Genomic DNA, 19,214 nt, shown 5'->3' on the forward strand with positions numbered 1-19,214 from the left:
GAGATTCCTGACTTGGGGAATGGCATCATCTGGCTTGGTTCCTGGCTTGGTATCGACAAACAACAACTACTGAAAATAATATTTCTTACTTGGGCCTGCCATACTGCAACTACTGACAATGTTTCTGATTTGGAATCGGTATACAGCAAAACTGTTCGACTTTTGACCGGCATTCCACAACTACTGACGAGATTCCTGACATTGGACCGAATACGGATACTACAAGGTTTCAGACTAAAGACTGGCATATGGCGACTACTGACAAAGTTTCTGACTTTGGACCGGCATACGGCAACTACTGACTATATACCTGGCGCAAGACCTGAGTTCGAAAAATATTGACACAGTGTCAGACATTGTAAAGGCATAAGCAGTTCTTGTCTTCTGTCTTGGGACCAACATATCGCAACTATTTACGGTACTTATGAATTGGAACCGGAATACCGCAATACCGATATTCTGACATGGGACCGGAATACAGCAATGACTAACAATGGTTTTGACTTTGTATCGGCATACGACAACTTCTAACAGTATTTCACACTTTTGGCCGATATACGGCACTTACTGAAGATATTCCTGACATGAGGAAAGTATACGTCCACTAATCAGTAAAAAAAACTTAACACTTAAAAGGTAGTATCAAGATGATTATCAAAAGTCACCATCAAATCTTTAAACAGACAAAAAGAATAAAAACATTAGAGAAAGGACAAAACCTTTGATGCAACTAAAAAAAATCATGACTGATGACGGACATTGCCATTTTTAAAATGCTTTATTACAGATTTTCACTTTATTTAAGAATTTATCCATTCTTTGTTAATTTAATTATGAAATGTTTGAAATGAATGGATCCAAATGACTAGTCGACTCCTGTGCTGGCTCGACAAGTCAGCTTATTCTTATATCAGAGTCCTTGGGATAAAGAAGACATAAAGAAGCTGGTGCTGACTTGTATTCTTGTAATCAGACATTTGTAGATGTCTTAAAATACAAAAGAAAATCTATAATTTTAACAATTTGTTAAATAATCATTAAATTTAATAAATCATCTGGCATGGAGCAACAGTGTAGTCCGAAATGTAGCAATAACGTATTCCAGATATAGAAAATATAGTGAAGTCTTATTTACCATTACTTTAGAATTTCATAGAAAAATTCACAATTAGTTCTACGGTGAACTTGATACAACACATTTCTTCTTTTCCATTAGAATATGGATGTCTTTGGCAAGATCGATGTTATCGGTTGAAATTTTTCGATGTTGTTGTTGAGCTTGCGAAATGTCACATAATTATGAGGATGAGACAAAATCAAGTGTTTGTTTCAACGTTCCGTTCCATGGATTTATTTGCTCTATCTAAAAGTGGCAACATCGATGTTTCATTTTGACATAGGAAAGTTTAACATAATGTGTTTTTTTTCAAGAAATTCCACGATATGGCCTCCTACCTGGGGTAGTCCTTGAATGTCATAAGGCGGAATGAGATTAGCCATCGAGTGATTATTTACTTTTGGATGTAACGCGTTTTCTGGTTGGCTGGGGTTATTTTGTTATCAGTCCATATACACAATTTAGTCAAATGACCGTGACGTCATCAAAGTGTTTTCATGGTTTTCTACGATTTAAAATGGAATTTAGAATTAAATTATAAGAAATGACTATACTACTGTTTCTGTCTATTCGAAATAACATAAAAAAAATATTACAGTCATTCCTTAATTGTTTTTGAAAGGTTTTTCTTTTGCAAATGCAATATATTTTTTCTCCGTTAACTTCAGGTCGTAATGGTTCTAGAAGGAAATTTGCGAAATCTGAAAAGATCTCCATAGAAATCAATGAATTGGTCTTTCACGATACAAGTGCTGTTCATTTAAAGAAATACTTCTGCCGATTCAGATAGTTGTGTAGCATGCGTGTTTGTCATCTTGACAGTTGAATTTCATTTTCAATCATTATCTAAACAAATATGTTTATTTTGCTCCTAGTAGGTCCTTTTTGGTCTACAACACATATATAAGCAAGAATGTATTGGGGTTTGCTGACTAAGTGTTTATTTCTTAAGGAATTTTGTGTTTATTAATATGGGTCTCTTAAATTATGAACCAGCGAAGTTTCAACTTTTATGCAAGTTGAGTTCGGAGTGGTCCTAGACGTTTGTATAGGACGTGCTGTGCCCCAATAAGTTTTCTTCCAGTTACTGGTAGAATTTTGCACTGTTCATCAAACGGTGGAATGCTTTGAATTTCGACGAGTTCTTTCAAGTGCGGATAATGCAACGTGTCTTCAGTTGTTAGAATATCGGTCCTAATTTTTGGAATATGATCACATTCAATTAATTTAGACAGATCTCGAATGGTACGTCACTATGTACTGATTCCGTCACAGAATATTCCGCTCAACTGGAAGTAACTATTCTGCAGGATCATGTTGATAGAATGTAGTTTTCTTGGGTTTTTTCATTCGTCAAACATACTAAAGATTTCTGACAAGATATGGGGTAATTTCGTCTGGTCATCTGTTATAGTGTAAATTATGTGAGCTTTGTTCCGAGTATTTATGTGATACGCATTCACATTCATTAAGTTATTACAAGGTTTCGCTCTCTAGGGATGTTCATGAAGTCTTTGCAACAGTCAAATTATGCCTGCTTCCCGTTGTAGAATATTCAAGGCGAACTAGATTCCGAACTTATTTCAGTTTACATCATTCTAATGAGTAGTGCAGTGGTATATTGTTTACTACCGCACTTGAAGAAACTGATGCACGCATTGTTATCCCGACATGTGTGTGTTGTTGTATCGCAGCACTTGTAGCATTTTGGTTTGGTATTGTTTTTACAGTTCTTTTCGTTCCTCAGTTGATATGACATTGTTTTCAATGGATGATTTGTCTTGTGTGGGATATAAAGACTGTTGACTACATAATCACTCTAAATTGCTGGTCAACAGTCGTCTTATTGATGTTGATTTTAGAGTACGGCTGAAATGTGAACCTTGGTACAACACCTGTTGTAAATCTTGTAATAACGATTCGAAAATTAAGTGGAAGGTTAAAAAGCAACTTCGTCTATGTACTTGTGTCTGGAAGTCGTTGTTATTCACTTTTCTTGAAATCGATAAGGAATTTTCTTTAAGGTTTATGATCCCCTCTGTGGCCTGTGAATTATATATTTTTCAAACTGCAATATTATCACAACAGCAAAGATAACGAATACTAGAGACGGGCCATTTGGTACATACACAAAGGGGAAACTTATTTCAAAGCAATATTATTTATTGTTGCATTGCATTTAATAAAAAAAAAGGAATTTGGTGAAAATTAAATCAAGAATTTTTTTGAAAATCCGCAGACTGTAATATAGAGATTTTTGTTATAAAACTTGAAACATACTTTACTCACTTGTTTTTTATGATCAGTTAACGTTTATTGTTTATAAAAAGTTCTAAACAACCTTTAAATTCCAAAACACCTCATGCTGAGTAACTTAAGTCGAGCGCACCCTAGAAGGTGTACTTGAATTGGTCTATATTTTTATTTATATTAACCAATATCTAAATTTATAAACGTGTTTTAAGGAAATCATTGCTTGCACTGCATGCAATAATCCTCTATATCAAGTAACGAATTGCCAAATATGAGAGTACATGGGAAGGGGCTGTCGATTTTCTATAAAATTTCCATATGTTTACCATTGAAGCAACACAATGGTACATAATCTTTCATTATTTTTATTTCGAACAAAGCAAAGGACAAAATACGCAATCCAACATCCCATCATAAAATTTTCTTTTTTGGGTAAGAATATCGGACAATTCATAAAGAAGTAAGTTGTCCTTGTAACTCAGTTTCATAAAAGATGCTTCCAATATTTCTGGAGTTAAGTCAAGTATCTTTGAATGCCTCTCTTGTTGGCTTGTTTAGCGTTCGATGTCCATGTGATTATTCAATTTTGGCATATACATTTACCTGACATTGGATTTTTTCCTATTAAACTGTATTTTGAATACTTTTATCGGTGGGTTAATTTGATGTGCGATTGACGCATACCTTACATCTCCGTTTATTCATAGTACTAACAGAGATTAGACAATTTGCTTTTTAAAAAAACAAGAAATACTTTATACGAGTTACAAATGAATGGGAGGTTGCTTTCTTTTATCTTAAAAAGATCAAAATTTATTTCCTTTTTTTTTCCGATTTTTGACACCTAGTTCTCTTGTAGCCAACAGATACAACTTCCCTTTGTATGCCATCTATCAATGTATCTAAACAAAACAGTAAAATAATAATCGTACATGTTTTGTAAAGATTTTATCTCTTTATTGAAAATATTGGTGTTGCTTTGCTAAGTAGTAATAATAGCTTAATTATCAGATGCTTTAGATGATATAATCTCTTTTAACCTTCATTCCACTTTATATAGACTATTAAACGAGAAGACCTCATTTTGTATGTCGCTTCTCCTCCTTCTTCATCATCCCTCTGTGTTCTATAGGTACCATGAATAGTCGCATTTGTCATTCATTGACTATTCAGTTTGTTTTTTTTGGGGGGAGAAAAAACGAAAGAAAAGGCATCCGGATATTGTTCACGTCATCAGACCAACTTATAAGTCAAACAAGACTTCCGGTTTTAAACTTGCACATAATTTTCAATCAATAGAAACACAAAACATTGATACAAAATAACTGACTTTTAAACAAATACAGCAGAAGAAAAGGAGCTGACAAGGGAAATTTGTATTTTTGACTGTTTTCTTGAATAAACAAAATAGTTTTCATGTGTGTATCAACTGTCGGTGATGTTTATTAAAATAAACAGATTTTTTTTTCTCAGAACGACTTTTTTTCACTAACAATTACTAATCATAAAACAATTTTAATGCTCAGTAGATACTTTTTATCACTTTCCGTATGATAGCCAATTCGAAGAAAGAGTTCTGACATCGATTGGGAAAGGCTGCGCACACGATCCTTTAACTCGAGTCAACCCGAGTCAGACGAATCGAAGAAGGTCGAATACTCGGGGACAGGACAATAATTTTAACAATGATAATGACTCTCTATAAACATAATATAACCATGATAAAAGTGATCGCCTTGGGGAAGAAACTTGAAATTGATAGTTAATAGCATATATACTTTATTTATAGTATGTATACGTATGTTCATAGTATACAGAAACGCAAAAATAATGGAATTTAACAGAATACAAAAAAAGGACTAAAAAAAAGAAAGAGGGCTTATAAAATTGTCCTGTCTCCATGTATCTATGAGTTTTAATTCCCTTTCTATAAATTCTCCAGACATAACATTTAAAAAATCCTCAATACAACCGTTTACATAATTTAGGCCTAGCTTTAAAGGTCCGCGATTTCGCGTCTGTGTTCTAATTATAACTTAAACAAACTTATATTTGGCAACACTTCTAGAAATTTTGGATCTCAATGCTCTTCAACTTCGTACTGTATTTGGATTTTTAACTTGTTTGGATTCGAGCTTCACTGATGAGTCTTTCGTAGACGAAACGCGCGTCTGGCGTATATATAAAATTTAATCCTGGTATATATGATAAGTTTATTTATTTCTGAAGTTTAAACCAAACTCTATCCTTTCTTTACATTTGCACTTCGATAGATCATTGATAGGTTTAAAGATAGACTCGGAAAGCTGACCCCGGTTTGACCCCATTTCTTAGAGCAACAATCGACGTCATGTGATTACCATATATTTTTGAATTTGTAGTTTTTTGCATGAATTAAAACAAATTTGCTTTTCAGTGAACATTCTTGCATATAAGAAATATATTGATCAACTTAATTATGGCTTAAAATCATTTTTTTTCTCTTAAAAAGTGTCTTCAATGTCAAGGTGTTGACCAAAAAATGTGGTCACAAGAAATTAAAATCGTTATTTTCTTACTTACCTTCTCGGTAAGCTATGCTGAGTTTAAATTATGTTATGTAACTTAACTTGGACTCTGATAAGTCGAATTTGTGGCACTTAATACGCCGTTATACGCAAAAGTGCAACTTCGATGTGTCGACATTCCTGCAGAAGCGGGACTGACGGTAATTTAAGAGTTACGTCTCTTTGTTTGACACTATCATGAACAAACTATTGTTATATGCTGTTATTTTCATATGGATATTATTAAAATAACTTTGTTAGATATATTTTGATACTGATATGTGCAAATAAAATAGAGATACACATTTTATCACCTTTCAGAACTCAGTCCCAGTGAAATAGGCCCTATGATTATCCTATGTGTCCCTATGTGCCATAATAGGGAAAATAATTAAATATTAATTTATCATTCCAAGATTTAATCTAATATTTATATTTTGGTAAGTACTTTTACTGCTGTAACCAAATGTTTCAACACAGAAATAAATTTCTACTACATTAATACAAGGGGTAGCCAAAATATTCATGAATAATGGATCAGAACAGGATTAATTAACCAAAAACAGGATTTTTTTTTCATTACTGATACCTGGTCCTATCTTTTTCATTTAAACTTAAAATAGATCATAACGAAAGTATTCTAAACGTAAAATCTTTATTATTACAAACAATAGGACATTCGTTTGCAATCCTTGTATGAACAACTAATATAAATATAACAATACATTTTGTCTCATTTATTCCTTGCAAGTTCTAACTCAAATTATAAAAAAAAAACGCTAAACCAATATATACATGGTGCTAATCATGAATTTGCAAATAAATAAGAACAAAAAAGACTCAGTAATATTTTGAAAAGAAATAATAACTTTTAAAATACCTATGCGTGTTTATATTTGTAACAAGTATGTTTTAGATCACAAGTCAAGATTAAGTCACACTATATGTCAGTATGAACATGCTTTGGATAAGATTGATTAAAATGCTAGTCCGAAAGAGTAAAACTTTTTCATTTACTTTTGCATGATTCCTTTATCACAAAAACAAATTGTATTATTATAAACAATGAATGAGTTTTGTGTTAGTCATCTTAATCCGTTAAGGTTGTGTAGTAAAGACAGTAGAAAATTTCCTTACCTTGTTTTTAGTTGAGTCACACATTTCACTGACTTAAAGAGAATTATTAATCCAGTCAAATATTCACAGCTGAACTCGCTCTTCCTTCTCAAATAAACACACTAAATAGTTGTTCATTGTTTTCAGATGTATTAAAGTTGATATCGATGTGTAAGACCAAAAAACTAAAATGTCAAAAAATGTCTTTCGTTCGGAATTTAGTTCGAACGGGGTTTCCTTAGGGGTGATAGAACGTTAGGCTTATATTTTTTTTTAACTCTGAGATACGTATTATTGATGTTATATAGCATGTAATAATCTTTGTTTATCTGTGAAAATGAAAACAAATAACAGACAATTTCGTATAATTTATAAATGACGATCAAGTAGAGGCGTTAAGTTATTGTTAACTTTGAAAGACGGCCAATTTAACATGTTTATTGTACCATTTTTTTTAATAATAAGATCCATGCTTAAGAAATCGAAAGAAATCTTTTTCTGGCCGTAATGGCAAGTAAGAAACAGAAAAAAAAAGAAAAATTGGCGCAAAATTATTTTTTTCCGCGAAATAAATGTAATTTCAGAATGGCGGGTTTTGGTAGCAGTTCCATTGTTGTCTTAAGAAAGACGCAACAACAGTCGTTTGAAAGAGCTTGCTTTCCGACTGTTTACATTTAACTTTTGCATCAGTTTAACCCTCTTGCTGCCGGAGGGACACATATGTCCAAACCGGCAGTGCCGGAGGGACACATATGTCCATGGATAAATTTATGCAAGCTTCTTATCAATGCTGTATCTCTTTCAATTAAAATACGGAAGAATAAACAGGGTTATGTTTTTCTCCAATTGGTCCAAAATGTTGTGGTCATTTTGTCGTGACGTCATATATCGAATGACGTTGTTGTTTGGCATGTTACGTCACAGACGTTGAGCTGTCGTATTTTCCGGCATATGAAATGCAACCTTGAAAAACGGTCGGCAGCAAGAGGGTTAAGTGGGAAAATCCATAATAGCGTAGAATCAAACTTATTAACAAGCTTTGTTATTTCATATATCACAAGATAACGGATGTAACGCGTCTTCAGATTGGCTGACGTTGTTTTGGTTATCAGACAACAGACATAATTTAGTCATGTGACCGTGACTACATCAACGTTGGTTGTTGGTTTACTTCAGTTAAAAATGGAATTTAGAATTAAATAATAAGTAATGACTGTAATATTTTTCTGTCTTCGAAATAACATAAAGCATGTGGTGCACAATGTTAAAACCCGCTACGCGCGTTATTCAGTGTGCACTACATTTTTAATGTTATTTCTGCATAGACAGAAACCATACTACATTCATTCCTTAATTATGCACATCATCAAGTGAGAAAACTGTAACTATGTGCAATGTCACTTGGGACATAAGTTATTAAGCACAATAAATAAATACGAGCCTATGCAAGATTGGACAATTATACGAAAGATCATTCAGATCACATTGTAATTGTAGACATATCGGTTAAAAAAATGTTAACTGTTTGTTTGCATAAAATAGGGTAACATGGATCAGTTTGAGTGGGTTTCGGAACGCAACGCGCAGCACTTCACACATTCAAGCTAGAGAAATGAGTAACATTAATAAACTAGAAAGCGTACCTTTTACATGTACCCGAATTCCAACCTAATTGATTCTCTAAATCTGCTGAACTTATTTGTATACTAGCAAATAACGTAAAACATGATTACAAAAAAACGTGAAAAGCTGTATGATCAAAGAGACCTAGAACATATCATCGTCACATGAATGTATTTAAAAAAATACTAATCGAACAACGCGTCCACTTTATATCAAAGTTGTAGCATAACAGGTTTTTCTAGTATTTCAATAAATGTTTAAAACATTTTTTGAACAAATAAATATAACAAAACTACCAAATTTTGCGCCAAATTCAAAATGGGGAAGTCCACAAGAACTTACAAAATCAAACGCTATCAATCAATAAGTAAAAACAAATGCTATATTTCACACTTCACTGCACCAAATGATTACTTTAAAATCTAGCCAGAAATCTAAATCAATGTAATGTTTATCAGGTCGAGAACTCTAGATTTTCTGACGTCAGAATATATTTGCATAGTAATTTCCAAAACACAAGGCCGATATGGCCTTGAAAAACTGACCAATCGACTCAATGAACTACAATGCATTGTGGGCTACTACGAGTAAACTACTACTTAAAACACGTGGAATTAGTGGGAAAACAGTCAACTAATATATTGTCTGGGACTCTCATTACCAATGTTTTTAATCTGCAAATATATTTTATGTAAAATATATAACGTGATCTTCAATTTGCATGCTCAGATTAAAAAAATATTGTTTACTGGCTTCACGATTCGACTTTCTTTTTCGCCTTGCAAAAGTAGTTTGACCGGTTTTGTGCATTGTTATGAATTGAACCTGCATTAATTTCACGACATGAAACAGTGAAATATCCAATGAAGTGACCACTGTCCAGTAAGAAAATCATTTGAGCTCTTTTAAACCGGTTTAATGTCATTCCAAAATTATATCTTCCTACACGAAAACTTTCATTGAACTTGAACACTTCTTTCTGTTCTGAATGTGTAATTTTTTTGTATCAGGACCTGAACTAAAAGTAAGAACATCATAATATTCAGTATGCTAAAAATAAGTGTTATGAGAGCGACAGGGGCGGATCCAGCCATTTAAAAAAGGGGGGTCCTAACCCTGGACAAAAAGGGAGGGGGTTACAACTACATGTTCCCATCCAAATGCACTGATCGACCAAAAGAAGGGAGGTCGATCACCCCGGAACCCCGCCCTCTTGGAGCGGGTACGGTATATTGCTCAATACATTTTTTATAGTTTCATCCATCGATAATATCCGTTTGTTGCTAATTTTATCACAAAATATACCTCAGAGGTTTGTTATCGTTCGGCTGCTGTCCTGTTGACATATGTGAAATATCTCCAATATTAAAAGTCTCTGGATCATATTGGGTGCCATATTACCTTTTTTTCCTTCTAAAACGTGCTTTGTATATAGAAATAAAGGAGAAGAGTTAGGAGTGCCAAATGAGACATCTTTCCAACAATGACATAATTCAGTAAAGTAAGTCATAGGTTCAATGCTGAAAAGTAAGCTATAAATGACTACACAATTACTTGTGTAAAACAACAAAAAGAACCCGGCCCAATTAAATATATAAAAGGAGAAGAAATCTATCCCTTCCAAAAAAAAACTATAGTGTATAGGCGCCTGTATTTCAGTGGTAGTCGTTTGTTTATGTGTTACATATTTGTTTTTCGTTTTTTTTTTTTTTTTATATAAATAAGGCCGTTTGTTTTCTCGTTTGAATAGTTTTACATTGTCATATCGGGGCCTTTTACAGCTGACTATGCGGTATGGGCTTTGCTCATTGTTGAAGGCTGTTCGGTGATCTATAAATTTTAATTTCTGTGTTATTTTGGTCTCTTGTGGACAGCTGTCTCATTGGCAATCATACCACATCTTTTTTTTTTATTATAGATCCAACGCTGTAATTTTCACAAAAGTTCTTGTCGGACATACATATGGATAACATCATTACAGCTTATTCCTAATGCATGTAGAGCAAAACTTTGGTTACCTTGCTTGCTTTGTTTGTATATTAAACAAAAATATAAAATATACAAGTTTAACTATGCCAATATTATTATATTGTTTAAAGATGTCAATCTTATTTTCAAAGCTTGTATAAACAACTATACAAACAAAGCAAGCAAGCCAACCAAAGTTTTACTTTGCAGGTATAAGAAATCAGCTGTAATGCTTTATTCAGTTTGGCAAAAGTCCGAGCCTGTTAAAAAACGAACAAACTGAAACTACAGTTGCTGACTTCACTACCTTCAAAACAAAGGGAACAGTTTGGAAGTCCCATATACTGAAATGTGACAAAAATAAATACTTATAAATTTTGTTAACACTGCCATGTATGTAAAATATTTCTTCGTCTTTTTTACGAACACAGAATTCAAGGATCACACATTTGCCTTTAATTGTCTATTCGAAAATTGCTGTACTCGTGAATATCAGCACCGGCTGGTATCGACGGCTTACTTTACACCAGTAAGTTTGTCTCATGGGTAATTTTGTTTTTTTGCTGTTGTTTCGTTGCTATCTGGTTGACAATTCATAAAATATCCGTGCCATCATCAAACATATTAATGGCTATATATCGGGTTAATCAAACCCTTTGTTCTTTGCATAGAAACAACTCTTCGTTAATCTGAGCATGGAAGTAATACTTTATATCACGATCTATTAATGAGGATACACAAAATGAAAAACTAAGCGAAATTGTGAATCCCGCATTGCACGAAAAAATGTGTTGTATTTCAGTAAATAACACGTGTTCTTGGTTAATTGTAAACACGTAGTAGTCCATCAAGCATTGTGACTCATTTAGTGGATTGGTCAAAAACCTAGGTAAAAATTAATTGCGTCACATGTAAATAAACAATAACATGTGCGAGAACATAAGTATGCTAATTTATGCATTTCCATATAAAGTAGTGGTCCTGACCTGTTTATGTATGTTCGGCAATTCACCTTATTGATATTTATTTCAATCCTGATAACTTTTGATTTATACATTGTTTTCAATTCGTCACAAACCACTTAAAGCTATCGTGGACCCTGTTTATACAATGTACTTTGCAAGATTTGTTAACATTAAAAATTAAACGCTTAAAATAAAAGCATTTTTATGACGTCAATTTTTATTTCAAAAATTGGATCTAAAACTATTGAAATTTTAATATGTTCATTTTTTTTACTTTATTCTTCCTTAGCTCGTTACTGGCGACCTTCGTTTTATTGGCAATTGGCAAACAGGACGTTGTCTAAGTGACTGTTTTCCCCCGATTGGACTAACTAGCGTTAAGATGTATGCTAGCAATATTTAACACCACTACTTATCGTCTAACATCAAACAAGAACGCTGTATCAAGGTGATTAGCAACTAAAAGTTTGTTAGTTGATTGGTCGTAGTGCAGAACATGCGGTAGGTTCAGTCCATCATCACTGGATAATAGTTGTCTACAGCTTTTTCCATTAGGAGAGATAACGACCACACTGTGAGTATCACCTCCCACTACATACACAAAACCATCATTGTCTACAGATATACCTAATGGAGACAGCAGAAAAGTGGTATCATGGAACGTCCACAGTATCTTACCATGGTAATCACAGCAGGTTACGGTGTGATGGTCATAATTTGTGTAGAACAGTCTGTCCCCAAAAGCTGTAACGTACGCAAAAATAGAAAGTTTGTTATAAGTAATATTGGTAATGGATTCATCACTAAGACTGATCATTTGAAGTCCTTTCTCCCTAGCACAATAAATCAAATGTCCATCTTTGTACACTGCCCCATCATTGTTTGAATGTACTTGAATTGTTTTCTTCAGTTTTTTAGTCTTTGTGTCGATTAAATTAATGATATTTGAACCACCAGATGTTACAGCAAAAGAACCATCATCAATGTTTACCACATTAAACGTTTGACCGATTCTTTTTATTACAAAGTCTTTTGATCCGTTCGATTTGAGTGTTCTTATTTTTTGTTGGAGATAACAGGAGAATACCATCATACCATCTGGAAGAATTGAACATCCTCGGACATTTGACAACTTTGTATTGATACGTTTATCCAACGACAGAATAAGATTTTCGATATTTCTGGTTGGAAGAGATACCATAATCTGGGCCTGTCTTTCCTTCCGTTTCTGAATCGAAAAATCACATGGATAAGAAGTGACATTAATTTCTCCAAACTCATGCACGCTATCTGTGATTTGCTTTAACGACTCGTTTATTTGGCAGGAAATATTCACTTGGTTTGTTGTGTCCGTTTTGGTAATCGATTGAATAATCTTTTCTTCGACATCAATGTCTTTTTCGATATGTTTCATAGCCAAAAATGTTTGAAGTTCTGACGCATGTTTTTTGATACTTGCAATGTTTTCTTGAAATTCATTGATATCTTTTTTCTTACCTTTCAGGAAAGTCAACAAAGTTTGTATTTTTCTTTTTTCTTTTTCTTCTATTGCTGTTAATTCTTTAATTAAACCATCCTGGAGTTTATCAAGGTGGATATTAAAGTTTGTTCTGGTTTGTGCTATTTTTGTTTCAATTTTTCTTTTCTTGTCTTCTAGTGATGTTAAATTTTCTTTTCGGTTAGTATTGAGTCGTTTTATATTCTCGACGATTTCCAGCAGGTTTTGTTCGAACTCGTAAAAGGCATTTGAAGTTTTGATATTCTTTATGAGTTCATTTATGTCAATTAAACTTTTACAATCGTTGTGAGATTCAACACATTTCTTACAGCATGGACAATCGTGTTTTTTACAGAAAAGTTCGAACTTCTCATTATGAAGTTTGCAGGTCTGAGCAATTTCCAGGACCTTGGTCGGCAACTTCTTATATTCCGAGATAGAAACGGTTTCATGGCTTTTTGATGACTTCGAAACAGCGTGATGCTCCTTACATTTTTCGCAAAGTCCTTCGTCACATTCGGAACACCATACTACTGACTGTTTGGTAATATGAAGATTATCACAAACACCACAAATATTCCAATTGGTTGCCATTAACCTACAACAGATTGCATATAGATTACTGTTTATGAACTTTTTCTATTTATAATTGAAAGTCTAATATTTCATGTGACGTGACATGTATGCACCGCATCATTTACGCTTAACCCAAAAGAGTATATCTAATCACCTGGTTTCTCCCTTAACTATGCTCTCTGAATCATACGGATCTAGGATATCATTGTACTGTGCATAGGAGAGACACTGCCTATTTCTTATCCTGGTTTCATGGCATGCCAGAAGATAATAACCCCGAGACTACAACTGTCTTAATCACACAGAGACTAAAAATGTCTTAATCACACAGAGACTAAAATGTCTTAATCACCTAGAAACTACAAATGTCTAGATCACCCTGAATCTACAAATGCAATAGAATTTTCTGATTACAAACGGTTCATATACAGATAAAAATAATACATGAAAAACGTGAGGTAAGTGAATAAAACTAAACAATCAAATGTTTTAAATAAATTTCCAATAAGTTGATTATACCATTCTCTAAAAAATATTTTTTAAAAACATATGGGTCACAGATCTTTTTTGCTATTTTTTTTATGGAAACAATACTTAAGCGTGAAAAGGGAAAAACAAAAACAATAAAAGGCAAAGGAAAAAGGAAAATACGAAAAGATAGCTCGTTTAATTTAATTTCAAAATTAAAAGTAAAATATGCAATATTCGTACAGTGTAGGAAAATATAAAACCCATTTGTACAAGCTTATGAGTTTTTTCCTGTTCTGTAGCGAGTAAAATAAAATTTTATATTTTCTTACAATGTATGAATATATAATAAACTCATCATAGATACCAGGACTAAATTTAGTATATGATTTAGTGTTAATCCTGCATTTAATATTTAGGCTAAACAGTATTTTTGTTTCCTTCAAATCGTTTCATTTCTTTTGTTAAATGCCAAGATACAAACAATTTAAGTTGAACGCGTTTTCTATACACCAGGGATGCGTTCAATGTCGTAGCGGCTACTGACTATTGAACGTGAAGCTATATACTAGTTGAACCATAGATATCGATAGTAGCTACATGTACGTAACCGCTATATAGCTGCTAAGATATAGAACTCGACCCTGTACTTGTATAGCGAAAGTGTTCAGTCCAGAATAAATTGGAAACAAAATATTATCTGTATCTGTTACATTAAAAACCCGTTTAAAAAAAATAAACCATAAAATTTTCAATTGAAGTTACATACATATCTCAAAATTTGTATATTTCTTACCTAAAGAAAGAATGTTCAGCAAATCACAATAAAGTGTGTTGATCCTTATTCCAATAATGCACATTCAATGATATTTGTAATCGCGATAAAAACAAGAAGACAAATCATCATAACTGTACACAATTACTTTGGAAAAATGAATCAATATTTTCTAGGAAATACATATATATAGAAATTCCGGTTAAAATATTAAAAGTTTTATTTTCATATCCAATATCTTCTTTCCCGTTTCCGACGAATATAAGTGTCTTATTAATGTTTCTAACAAGTTGTCATAATTTCTCTGTACTAAAATTTAGAGATGTGGTATAATTGCCAATGTTATATTTTTGACGTGGATAAAAGCAATTATTTTACCGTATGACCTTCGACAATGGCGGAAATTCTTTCATTATAGTAAATCTTTTAAAAGCCCTGACATAAAAACATGTGAATCAATTCAAACGAAAAAAATCAACGAACTCATTTATGAAAACTGTGGCAATCTGTGTTTTCCATCTTTCATGTTATCTTACAAACCCATACAATATTCTATTTTTCAAAATTCACATATGTTTCGTCAATGTCCTACTACACGTATTACTTTATTATAAACGGAAGGGAGTTCCTAACACTTTGACAATTTAATGGAATTTGATGCGACTGTCATATAAGTGAGAGGTTTAGCTAGCTATAAAACCAGGTTCAATCCACCATTTTCTACATTAGAAAATGCCTGTACCAAGTCAGGAATATGACAGTTGTTACCCATTCGTTTGATGTGTTTGGACTTTTGATTTTGCCTCTTGATTTTTGATTTTCCTTTTTGAATTTTCCTCGGAGTTCGGTATTTTTGTGTTTTTACTTTTGACTAAAATAATAATCTTTATTTGTCATATACTGTTTTATAAAAGAAACTGGTTTTTTTTTCACTTGGTTTATATAAGAAGGTATAGTAGGATTACTAGTTTTTGTGTATCAAATAGATTTTGATACATAGGATTATCTATTGTCATGTCATTAAAAAGTTTTATACGTAAAACATTATTAATTTGACAGTGGAGGAGAAAGTGATTTTCATCTTCTAAGGTTTTACAAGTTGGACATGTTCTATTGTCTCGGGGTATTTTTAGATATCTGTCCTTCTCAATGAGCAAATTATAATTTTAATTTGTGTAAATAAACGTTTAGTTTAAAAATTTTGATATTTTAGATAAAATTCTTAGTCTTGTTTGACTTTAATATTTTGGTAAAGAAAAAGTTTGTTATTTTCGTTCAAACTATTTATTTTATTTTCCAGTAGTTCTGAATAAAATTTACTTGTAATATTCTTAATCCAAGTCTTTAGATTGTTAACTTGTTCCATATTTGGACATTTTTGTATATCAATATTCATTTCTTGTGTTGATTCTTTTATAAAAGTAGACCAAGTATAAACTACTTGTGAATCAAGGTGTTTACTTAATGTATAACTTTCTTTTAGTATCGGGTTTATGTTTTCAGTAAACATTTACAGTTGAAAAGAAATTTAGTATAGTCAGTATCAAAAACGAAACTACCTATTATTCTACATATATCAAAAATGTAATTTCATAATTTTTGGTTAGCAGTGCTATTTCAAATTATGCGGAGCTATTTAATCTAGCCCAATAACGATTTGCTTGTGTTTTTTTTATATTTTTCTATTGGTTGTCTTCCAAGTTCTGCTTTAACACCTAAATTAGCAGAATTTTATTAGTACCTAGAATATATTTACAGAAATTAACATGAACCTTTTCGAATGGAGTCTTAACCAAAATATTGGAAATTATCTTATATCTTTGTTTTGAGATTTTATGTGTTTTTAATGAAAACAGAGCTTTCCTAGCTTTTTTGGCTAAATCTGTAAAACTTGCATTTAGATTTCCATTATTTTTTATCAAAGTGCCCAAAAATTTATACTCAGTGACGTTATCATTTTTCATTATTGAGCCTTACAATGTATGGTTCCAGTTTTGTAGTTATTTGTTCAATGATCATTGTTTTTTTTTGTTTTTTTGTTTTTTTTGTATTTAGACATAACTGCCATTTGTCACAGTAATTTGAGAAGTTATTTATGCTATTTTGAAGACCTTCTTTACTTTCGGATAAAATTATAAGGTCATCGGCAAACAAAAGACTTCCTATATCAGAATTTAATATTCTCAAGGTTTATTAACCTTTAGGGTCATTAATAGATAAATTGAAGAGTGTGGGACTAATACTGTCCCCTTGTTTTACTCCTCGGTCAATGGGAAAGGACCTAGAATGCTTATCATTATATTTTAAAGTTGCTTCAGTATGAATAAACTGTTGTTTTATTATTTCAAACATATGTTTCCCTACACCCATTTTAGCTAATTTATAACGCATTCCAATTCTCCAAAGGGAATCAAAAGCCTTTTTAAGATCTACAAAACAGACAAAACGTTTTCTTTTTATTTTTATGAATATATTCATTATTCAAAGTTTTAAGGATGAATACACTGTATAACTATAAATCCGAACTGGGGATTAGTTTTTTCCCCATAGTTTTAATGATTCTTTGATTTAAGATAGATTTAGGACGTTTCATTTTTATAAAATATTTACAAAATATTTACTGATGACAAAAATATAAAAAAAAATCAAGAAATTTGTAACCTCCCAATTTACAGGAATAATTTCACTGGATATACAGCAGTTTAATTTGTCACACTTTATTTGATCGTTGGGAAATTTGATGTCTCTTTAGTTATAACGTTCGATTAAAACGTTTAGTTGATCTTTAAAGATTTACTTCCCTTATGTGTTCTCAACCCACTTAAGTATTACTTTAATGATAATTGTATTAAAAATGTTGATTATAGTTTGATATCTCTTGGGGATTTAAATATTACCGACCGTGCAAGGGCTGTATAGCCAGTCAAGGTCGTTAAAAACTTCCATTTGTTGATTTAAATATAGTAGAGAGCTCTTGCCCAATGAAATCGATTTACATGTATTCTTCATAATTAAGAAACCTCAAAATCTACAATTTCATGTTATTCTCTAACATATACTAATTGTATGACTTCTGTCCTTCAATCTTCTTCATCAACTGAACATTTCATTTTTTTATCTTGATAAACGCATTAACTTTTTCCCTAAAGAAACCTGGTTAGGTAATTTAGAGCAATCCATATAGATATTCGTAGATGTGCAATAGCGCTAAACCGTCGGACTGAGATGTCCATACTTACTAGATACAAGTTGTCTACAGCCATGTCCATTAGGATCAATGACTACTAAATTGCAAGTACTCGATACTACTACAAAAATAAATTCAGCCAGCGTCTACACTGATACGCCTTGTTCATTTAAATACATGACGACCAGATTGCTAGTACTCGATGCCACTACAAATATTAGAATCATATTCAAAACAGTGTGGTCCTGGCCATTGATTGACGACCTTAATTATCCCATTGACTGGGACAGATTAGGTGAACGTTTGTCTGTAATGACCATTGCTCACTTCTTACATATTATAGAATTTAAACTGTGGGGTCACCAAAGGTTCTTAAAGCCTTTTAATAATAAAATAATTCGAAAAATTATTCAGGAATAACCTTTATGTTTTGATTTATATTATTGATATGAATCAACACATCGTAATATTCCGGATTCGTTTTTCGAATTGCTTTATTTAGGTGTTGAGAACCTTTGGTGACCCCACAGATTCAGTGTCTTTAACAAGTACATAGTGAGCAGTGATTGTAACCGACAAACGTTCACCTAATCTGTCACAGTCAATGGGATAATTTAGATCGTCAATCAATGGCCAGGACCACACTGTTTTGAATATGATTCTAGTTCAGCCAGTTTATTCACAGATACCCCTTGTCCAATAGGATAGATGACGACTAGATTGCTAGTACTATATCCAATTACATATCTATTTCAGTCAGTGTCTACACATATACCCCTTGTCCATTAGAATGAATGACGACTAGATTGCTAATACTCGATCCAACTACAAATATTTGTTCAGCCAGCATCTATACAGATACCCCTTGTCCAAAAGGATAGATGACGACTAGATTGCTAGTACTCGATCCCACTACAAATATTTGATCAGACAGTGTCTTCACAGATACCCCTTGTCCAATAGCATTGATGACGACTAGATTGGTAGTACTATATATAATTACATATATATTCCAGTCAGTGTCTACGTACATACCATTTGTCCATCAGGATAAATGACGATAAGATTGCTAATACTTGATCCTACTATAAATATTTTTCAGCCAGTGTCTACGCACACCTT

General features: G+C 32.5%; 2 protein-coding genes across 2 annotated transcripts in view; both read right to left on the minus strand.

Moving 5' to 3' along the window:
• The window catches only part of LOC134687092 (uncharacterized), a 72,664-nt gene that overhangs the window by 11,538 nt on the left and 41,912 nt on the right, over positions 1-19,214 (minus strand). The window lies entirely within an intron of this gene.
• LOC134687786 (uncharacterized) lies at positions 12,001-13,680 on the minus strand. Its single transcript, XM_063548243.1, has one exon. It carries the CDS (start codon positions 13,678-13,680, stop codon positions 12,001-12,003), a length of 1,680 nt encoding a protein of 559 aa, XP_063404313.1.

This window comes from Mytilus trossulus, chromosome 10, assembly GCF_036588685.1.
Source record: "Mytilus trossulus isolate FHL-02 chromosome 10, PNRI_Mtr1.1.1.hap1, whole genome shotgun sequence".
NCBI lineage: Eukaryota > Metazoa > Mollusca > Bivalvia > Mytilida > Mytilidae > Mytilus > Mytilus trossulus.